This window comes from Triplophysa dalaica, chromosome 3 (assembly GCF_015846415.1).
Source record: "Triplophysa dalaica isolate WHDGS20190420 chromosome 3, ASM1584641v1, whole genome shotgun sequence".
NCBI lineage: Eukaryota > Metazoa > Chordata > Actinopteri > Cypriniformes > Nemacheilidae > Triplophysa > Triplophysa dalaica.
This window is the reverse complement of record NC_079544.1, coordinates 17,846,563-17,856,136: the sequence shown is the minus strand read 5'-3', so window position 1 is coordinate 17,856,136 and position 9,574 is coordinate 17,846,563. Positions and strand designations below refer to the sequence as shown.

General features: G+C 37.3%; 1 protein-coding gene across 1 annotated transcript; it reads right to left on the bottom strand.

Annotated features, from left to right (window-relative positions):
• Positions 1-7,364: 7,364 nt before the first annotated feature.
• On the bottom strand, positions 7,365-8,740 carry LOC130418156 (mucin-5AC-like). The gene is made up of 3 exons (XM_056744135.1): positions 8,551-8,740; positions 8,240-8,354; positions 7,365-8,148 (listed from the first exon to the last, which is right to left on the bottom strand). Exons 1-3 carry the CDS (start codon positions 8,612-8,614, stop codon positions 7,605-7,607), a joined length of 723 nt encoding a protein of 240 aa, XP_056600113.1. The 5' UTR covers positions 8,615-8,740; the 3' UTR covers positions 7,365-7,604.
• Between the last annotated feature and the right edge of the window lie 834 nt (positions 8,741-9,574).

Sequence of the window (9,574 nt, the reverse complement as noted above, 5' to 3'; positions counted from 1 at the left end):
TGAGTGAGTGAGGTTGAGAGAATAATCTGACTCAACAGTGAGGCCCCTTTTTCCACATGCAGGTCTTTGATTTTGACCTCATTTAACCCTGCAAAGACCAGTAATAGTGAAGCAGGGGGATGGAGCCAAAGACATTCTTATATTTATTTACTTTGAATACATCTTTATCTATGGGCACTTGCGTATTTCTTTACAAAAATGATGTAATTAAAAGTATCTTTGTGTCGCCTCCCCACTCTTAAAGTTTCAAGCCAAGCTCAGCTTGTTATTTGGGAACCAGCATCCTTTATGCGGTTGATGGTGGACAAAACCATTAAGAATAGCATGAGTAGTTACCAATGATGAACAAGTCAAGCGAGCATGGTTGGTATCTAAAGTAATCATTTCTGGATCAGCTGTGGCTTTCAGTGGCTGTGAACCATAAAATCTGGAGCAGGCGCACAACAATTTAACTGCTTATTGATGTATGCTTCAGCACCCTGCGATAGAGACAGATGAAAAATCACTTTTTTTCTCATCGAATCTCGAATATTGCATGGTGCCTTTTTTGAGACAAACTATTATTTATTTGGCAGATGCAGACAAATCACAGGGCTAAGATTTATATAAATTGGAAATCATTGTCAGTTTTAATAGATTTTAAGGCTAAGGAAATTAGATTTAGTTCTAAAACATAATCATTAATACAGTACAAACTATTATGTGAGGCTCTTGACGTATTGCGGAGAAAAACAAAAACAATTTCATCTTCACAATAAAATACTAAAGACTTTGGTAATGAAAGAAAAGGAATAGCCATTTATCTGTGTTTTTTATAATGATGTTTAAGTATTAATTAAATTGAATGATGAACAAATAAAGAACATGACCAAGAACAAGTTGTCTCTCCATCAACAGATAAATTGATTTTGAGATTTCTGAAGTTCATGGGAAATAAACTTGAGGAGAAAAAGAAAAGGATTCAGGGCATTGTGGTGGTCTGAAGGTCTATGTGGTTGAAAAGTTCAGAAACCCAGATAAAAAAAGGAGACAGAGAAAATGAAATCTCAGGATTAGAAAAACAGCTTTTCAGATCAATGGCCAAGAAAAGGTCTGAGTATCGATTCGAGAAAGGTACTTGTGGTGTATGAAAACATAGAGGTGGATTTTCTGTCTGCTGATGGCTTTGATGACCTTCCTCGGGTCCTCAGAGGCAGCAAACCACCTACAAACCTTTCATATCTCAGGCCAGTGTCCATTCCTATCAAACTCAGGGGTAGGATAGTATAACCTGACTGAATCGTATTAAAGAAAGGATGAAAGAAAAGCCTCAAGGCTGTCCATTCTGATCTTAGTAGTGAACTGTAATTGGCTCGTAGCCCACTGACATGATGATGTCAGCTCTTGTGTGATTGACAGCCTTTAGTCCCAGAAAGCCTCATTTGTGGTGAGTTTCTTGCACACTTTGGCAATAATGATCCCTCTTCATCTCCTTGGGTAAAATGTACTCACGTTCTGCTCATGTGAACAATACACACAAAGAGTCCAATGCAAGAGTAGCTGTAAGCTGATATATGTCAGTTAAAGAAAGGGTTCACCTTCAAAATGTAAATTCTGTCATCATTTACACGCCCTCTTGAAAAACTGCATGACTTTCTTTCTACTGCAGAACACTAAAGAATATATTTTGAAAAATGTTGGTAAGGTAACAGGCTTTTGTAACCAATGCGAGTGAATGGGGGGCTGTTCAACATTCTTAAAAATATTTTATTTTGTGTTCAGCAGAAGAAAGAAAGTCATACAGGTTTGAATTTCAAAAGTGTGAGTAAATGATGAAAGAATTTTCATTTTGAAGGTGAACTACTTCCTGTAGCTCAGTGGTAAGAGCAGGTCAAAGGTTCGATCCCAGTGGATTGCACATACTTAGAAACAAATCCATAGGATAATGCGATGTAAGTCGCTTTCGTCTGCCAAATGCATAAATGTAAATGTAATTGTACTACTCAAATTGTCCTGCAATCAAAGATAATTGACAATAAATCGAAACTATATAATGTGCTTGCAAAACACATTGCTCTCCTTCTCTCTAGGGTTGTCTATAAATATGCTAAAAATGGCAATACGATTGCTATAAGCCATCAGATTTTAAATAAAGTGGCTTTGGGCCAGGTTTTAAGTAAAGCCACACTTTACCAGAATAAGAGGGACAGACTATTGATTAAGGGAAGGGAGAATCCATTACTAGGGGTCATTCTTAATCCTGTCTTCCAGGGATACCGGCCGTATTGACCACAGGTGGATAAATTGAACAGAGGAAGTGAAGATATGCACACACAAACACCTCTTCCAAGAAGATAATTCACTAAGGAGAATGAGACATGAGCGATTCAGGCAAAACAGAGGACGATAAGAATGAGCCTCCAGTGGAATTCAGACGGGGTTATCTCTCTTTAAAAAGGATGATTGAAGTGAAACAAACTTGCTTTCCTGCCGTCACCACCTTTGGCAAATTTTTCAATATGTATTTTATCTCACATATAGCAGAGTACATACTGTACTGAGACCTATGACAGTGAATAGGCCTACTTCATTCTCAACTGATGGTTTGTGACCCAAATGTGTCACAGGTCTATTCTTACATAGTACAGACAGCACGATCGCGTAACAACTAAGTGCAGGAAATTAACTGCAAAACAATGAGACACATTTTTGAGGGGCAAAATAAATAGCTTTGAGACGAGTATATGTCTCTAGACTTTTAATTTTAACATTTATTATTATTATTATTATGTCTCTTATTATAACATTAATGTTACGAACAATAGTAGCAAAGGTATTTAGTAACATTGACATATTAATCACACCTCTAAACATGATGTGGCACATAACGAAACGAGATTGGTTTCCTGTCAGTTTTATGGCCTCTTGGGCGGACTTTTGCCAAAGAAACCGGCGATACGTTCTAGACCTTCCAGACTACTGTACATCCAGACACGCAATATTTAAATGTTGTTTAAGGATATTGTAATCATGATCTTTTACACAAGTTGATGTTGTTGCACTTTTCAGTGTGCTATCTCGAGTGCTTTGAAAGAAGGTATAAAACCTTTACTATATCCTTAAAGTATATTCTGTTTTTGTAATGGAAAAGTATATATATTTTAGAGCGTAGCAAAACTGTATGCACTCACTGGGACACAGGCTACTAAGATGAAACGGAAATGGCCGTTGTTGCCTATAGGACACTGTGATCCTTAACTGCCACTAACATAAAAATACATTTAAGTATTTATTCATTCATTCTTTCATATATAATGTTTTCTGTATGCTCACATTAATTACATTTGTTATTTATAATTTTATTAATGCATTGGAGTATAACTACCTCCCCCCTAATATTCACCGGAAACAGTGGACCATCTGGGTACTTAGAGGATACTCATTTCAGCATACTATTTGGGACATACTTCGAGTACTAGGACGGACATGTGCTATTGGGACCAGCATTTGTTTCTTCAGGCGATAAACAAAACCCGAACCTGCTTACCCACTGAGTGCGTTTACATTCACAAAATAAACGGATATCTATCAAAATCTGCTTGAAAAGAAACTCGTAGAGCGGATATTGCTTACTCTGTTTATGCGCTTTCCCCGATAAAAGAAAACCATTTTACGCGTTTACATGACCTTACAAATATATGCTTAAGTATAGTCAGCTCAAGACTGCATGTAAACGCGCTCACTGACAGACCATAGGCCAATAGGGGCGGTTTCCCAGATAGGAGCCAGGACTGTTAAATTAGGATAATTAAGTTGTTTTAAAAACATAATTTACAAAAAAAACATTACTTTGTGGTATGTGCATCTTGAGACAAGTTTAAGACGTCAGTGCAAGTTGTTTTTGATCAAGGCATCTCTGGCTTAAGCCCTGTCCGGGAAACAGCCCGTTTAAAATTGTGTATTTGTCAAGACGCTTCTCTGTCTTTCGACATGTGCGTGGCATATCTACACTACAGAGCCCTCATTTCCTCCACCTGCAAACACACTTACCTCTCTGGACTTTAGCCATCACATTTTATATTCAGTGAAACAATCTGATCATCGATATGATTTTGTCTTGAAAATACATCAACGTATGGTCTTTATAATAAAGTTCATTATGATTTTGCATGCTTAGATAAGTAGTCCTATTATCTTGGCTGATACATATATTTTTATCACAGAGATACAAAATTTGTTAAAATAGTTTCACGGACTATACAATACAATAAAATGTAAATCCATGTAAACAAACAGACCAGAGGGCCTAGCGTGGATGGGATTATGCGCTGCAACAGGTTCGCTCCTCCTGTCAATCATCAGTGACCTCACTGCCCTCTTGTCTCAGTACATGTCAAAATCCTAATCAAGTACAGTGTTTTTCATTCAAATTTGAATGTGTCTAATTTACATTTTTACATAAATATGCTTTTATTGAGATTTACACTGCTAAACCCTGGGTTATTTATAATTTTCTCACACTTTTAACTATTGACACATTTTTTTTAAAGCCCCTGTGAAATCAAAAGGACTTACTTTTATTAAAAACAAGTTACACTGTGTCTACACCAGATGCAGTGTGATGCGACGGGACGAGACACTAGAACGCATTAAACTCATTATAATTTTACATTTTGTCCGCGACAATCCCATTAGAGCAAGGTGAGCGTCGCATCGTCGTGCCACATCCGGTATAGACACGGAGTTAGCCTTAAGGACGTCAATAAAATAATATGCTCCTACGCGCTGACAAAATTCCCGTTTATAAGATATAAGAGTTCGGACATCGCAGTCTTGATGAGTAAGGAAGACAAACGCAATTGTCACTCACCAACGTAAAAAACAAACTTCAAATGACACATCACTTGTAACATTGATCCTTCCATTCTTTTGAGTAGACTTTTACACCACTGGGGCTATGACGCTGTTTGATGCAGCTTTGCCAGGCTGGCCATAAAGAAAACCCTATTGGTGATTTAAAGGGGCGGGGCCACTCCATATGTCTCTCTGCGTGTCTCTGCATTTTTCATTTGAGATAACATCCACACATCAAATTGTGCTGTGCTTCCAAGGCGTTTCACTGAGACTTTAAGGGTAGAACAGTGTTGTAGGCCTACACTTGATAATAAATCTTACTGTTCAAGAAATTCAACCAAGTTCAAGAACTTTGATGCTTGAGAGAAATTATGAAATTTCAATACCTAGTATTAATAGTGTTGAACTTAAAACAAGATAACCCAGGATTGTTTGTGACCCTGGGTTAGCATTTAAGTGTGAATCTCAGTCACATAGTCATCTCCTTCTTTTTTCTGAGGTTCTGTGGCCTATAGATGAGCCTGGTTTGGAAGATCTTCGATCGCTCGTTGTGCCCTTGTCTAATACAGGTGAGTCACTGAATGTAATCTCCCTGTGTCAGAAAGCATCGATCTTGTCCCGGTCTCTCAAGTTAAGCTCTGTCCCAAGAGTGCATGTCCATCAGGGCTATCAAACCTTCTGCTCGGCACAAACTCTGTGTGTTCTGGCTTTCCTTCTCCTGCATTTAACATGTTAGGCAGCATGACCATGGGAACACTACATATTCTCCGTAACCATGGCAGGCACTTTCAGTGGAATACATTAGGTGACAAACAGGCCTGCAAAAATTTCACAATGCTATTAGTAATGGAAATTTTCTTTTATTCTGCATTCAAACAGATTAGTGAAAGTATAGTTTACTTTCAAAACAGAGAGCAAAATGTATTTTTTAGTGCTTGATTGTTAGTTTTAAAAAGAGGCTGCTAGTATAATTAATCTTGGTGAAGGTGTTGTATATTTTATCAAATTATGAAATGGACTGAATTGGAATGTGATCTCAGACACACAGTTATTAGAATCAGTTCTCGCATCCAGATTTTGGCCTCAGTATTTTTTTAATTGTCAGACATGGAAATCAGTATTTATGACAGTCTTACAAAACGTAGTGACCCCCCATGCCTGCGAGTAGGCACTGGGAGTTTGGGTCTTTCTTATTAGTGTGCAATATTATCATATTTCACGGACGAGGAGGCAGTAGAAGGTAATTACCTGCCCCGTGCTATTATGCCCTGTTTAATTCCATTCATTTTCGCCTGGCCGGCTCAAGCAAAGGGCTGCAGGCATTTATTTCCCGTCTGTAGATTTATGAGTACCGAGCTTGGCCACGCCATAAAAAATCTGGGAAAGAAATCCGTTCGATGTGTCAATGTGTGTTCACGCGAACGTGACGAACTCGTGGCCGATAACTGTAAACTTTCACACATTTATATGCGGCTGTTACATAAACAACATGGATAGACAATTAAAATTTTGTTGTTATTAGAGAAAACCATCACACTTTTTTTATGGACAGACTGCAGCTGAGGCCTCGTCAAGCTGTCCCTGAGATAAAGGATGCTCCGCCCGCGGAGAAAAATGGAAAGACAAATGCGATCCGATCTTTAGACAGGTGTTCACTCGTCACCCGTGAGATTTGATCTCAGTCAATTCAATCGTTTTGTTTACCTCTCATTGAAAGATCTAAATAAATGCTTTTCTCTTCCTTATCAGAGGTATCCTCGGGTTTAATAACAGCACGTCTCTCTTCTGCTTTTCAGCGTAACCGTGTTTCCTACGTTACGTGATGCAATTTTCATCATAAAAAGGCTCGATATCGGATGAGCATCTGAAGCAGAGTATTGATTGTAATTTCCTGCAACGTTCATTCCAATCACAGACTTTATTAAGAATCTTATTTCTGTCTGCAGTAGGATGGCTGACCCAACAAGCGTACCAACTGAGAATCAAGAAACAAAGACAGCCTACTATTATCAATTCACGTTCTACCAATGATCCTTCTACAGTATGTTTTATAAGTGGTAGATTACTGACATTCTTAAGTATTGAAATACGTGTCAGTATGCTTGAAACATATGTGTATGAGACATTGAGACTTTTTGCTGTATCTTTAATGTATTTATATTAATGTTTCATTTACACTTCTTTTTCTCTTATATGACACTGGTGCCTCTGAAAACAAAACTAAACTGCAAGTTGACAACGTGGACAAAAGGTTTTCTTGTGCAGGCACATTTCAATTGATTCTTGTAACCTAAAGCTCTGCTTTGTGTGAGTCTGCCCCCTTGTGGTAACAGTGTGACATTGCGGTCCTTAATGTGTAGGTTGATATTGATGATGACGAGGTGTGAAAGATTCTCACCATTTATCTTTTTTCAATATTAATAATTTAAAAACTGTTTAGAAGAGGTGTGTATATTGTCCATATTGCAGAACCTTGTTTAAATAAGTAGGAGATTGCTTTATTATAAAAATACTATGGACATGTATTTTATCCATATAAACAAATATTTATTAAAATAATTTATTGATGCAATGATAAAGCAAATTATAATAAATTATACTCTTAGCAGAAACACAGAATACAAACCATTGGTTGAAATTCCAATCAAAATAAAGCGAAATAAAAAAAAAGACCTGGACAAGAATGATGTAATGTCTGTAGTGCTTTAACTCACAACCGAGTACATTCAGACTTACTGTACGGCATATAGAAATAAAACTATCCCGTTGATTTATCCTTGAGGTCCCATTCTCATTTGATATTTCCTAAGTTGTTTCTTGCTTTTCCCTCTCTTTCTCTGGATGATTTTTGGCAGTGTTGTTTTCCTTGTTGTTGTTCTGTCCTTTGTTGAAGATGTAAAAGTTGTCTGTGGTGCTTCTGTGTCTTTTCCAGATGGTTTGTGTGATGTTTCCGTTGATTGATTTGGTTCTGTACATTGTTTTGCTGAACTCAGTGGAGATTGTGAGGTCTCTGTGGATACTATAGCTGGTTTGGAGGACGTTCTCCTGATTTTTGTCTGTAATCCTGTCGTTTTGAGTGTGGTCACTGTTGATGGAGCAGTTGAGATTGATGTTACTGTTCTTGAGCTGGTCTTAGTCTCTGGTCCTGGTGTTTTGATTGCTTTAGTTGAGATGCCGGTGGATGTACTTGTTATGCACTTAGGGGGTCCTATGGTAGGTTTCGTTGTCGTTCTCAAATCTATTGCTTGCATTGCCCTTTTAGCCCAATTCTCATCTGGATCCCAACAAACTGTTTTGCCTTTTTTGGTGTGGAATCTGCACATGTGAAAGAGTTGTTAGTATTATACAATCATTCAGCTAGATAATATTGATCCAATTGTATTATAATTAATAACCTTTAACTCACCGTATAGCTCTGATGCTACATGGACGGCTGTTTTGTATTTCGTAATCCAAAATGTCTCCAATTGGTACTCTGGTGTTTAACACCTTAAGACAGCAAGTTACTGGAGGCTCCTCACCTATACAGAAGCACATTAGTAATGTTGTTTTTCAGGTATGTATTCTTGACCTCCACAGTCTGAACTCACATGAACTCTCTTATAAAGCTTAAATTTTGGCTCAACTATCTCTACATTTAATTGAGGTCAAGGTTTTAAAGCCAAACAATAATGTTTAGCACTGAAGAGTTTAAGAATTAGTTTCAATCAGACTCACCTGATACCTCAACACTTGTCAGCCATATACAATAAAGTATAAACGTTAGAAGAATGAGCTTCATCTTGTCCTTTCGCACACTTCTAACTATGAAACTGTTCTGGGTTGAAGGGTCTATGTTGAGGGAGGTCTCTCAGCCCACAAAGCTCACCACCCTTGCTGATCACTTTTCTCCATCATGTAGGCCCACAGACACCTCAATGAGGGACAGGAAGAGATGAGTGAGCTGTGGAAGACAAAAAGAAATGAATTTAACCACACAGAGGAAAGTAAGGGGTTACATAGTTTACGTCTTTTGATGACCTCATATTGTTCACTATTGGCTATTATACATTTATACTTACACACATGGAGTTTTACATGGTGTGAGGATTTCTTTGTAATAAGACAAACTCTTAAAAAGGATAGCCTTTTGTCATTTATTCACCCTTTTGTTATTTCCAACCTATTTTTTTCCTGCAGAACACAATTTAAAATATTTTTTAGAATGTTGGTAGCGAAACAACACCACCCCCCATCTATTGTATGGACATAAAAACACAAAGACATTTCTCAACCTTTCTTCTTTGTTTCACAGAAGAAAGAGTAGAATGCAGGTTTTGATTTACATGGTGAAAAAAATATGTCAGAATTATTTTTTGTGAACTATCCTTTTAATATGAAACATACAAAAAGTGTGGTGCTGGTAACATAATGCAAGTATAATATAAAATATTGGTACATTATAACTATTGTACTTTTATAAAGCATATACTGGTATGCATTCATATACTAGAGTATTTACATCAGGATACTTAAAAAACGATGGTGTTACCATGGTTCATACAGCAAGAAGCATAGGATTTTCATAGCAGTTTGTCAACGTACAGTATATGGAGAGTTAGACCTCACTACATAACTGACCATAGATTACTGTTTGTATATAACTTCATTGATTCATGTTATCTGACATACTTAAAAAAACTAAAATATGCTACATTTAACATGTGAACGACAAAAGAAAGCGCTGATGTTAAATGTATCT

Bases quoted from the DNA above. Each gene is read 5' to 3' on its own strand.
- LOC130418156 (XM_056744135.1), bottom strand. From the start codon at position 8,614: ATGAAGCTCATTCTTCTAACGTTTATACTTTATTGTATATGGCTGACA. The intron at 8,355-8,550 runs GTGAGTCTGATT...GCTTCTGTATAG, and splicing joins GACAAGTGTTGAGGTATCAG to GTGAGGAGCCTCCAGTAACT. The intron at 8,149-8,239 runs GTGAGTTAAAGG...TCACATGTGCAG, and splicing joins TGTAGCATCAGAGCTATACG to ATTCCACACCAAAAAAGGCA.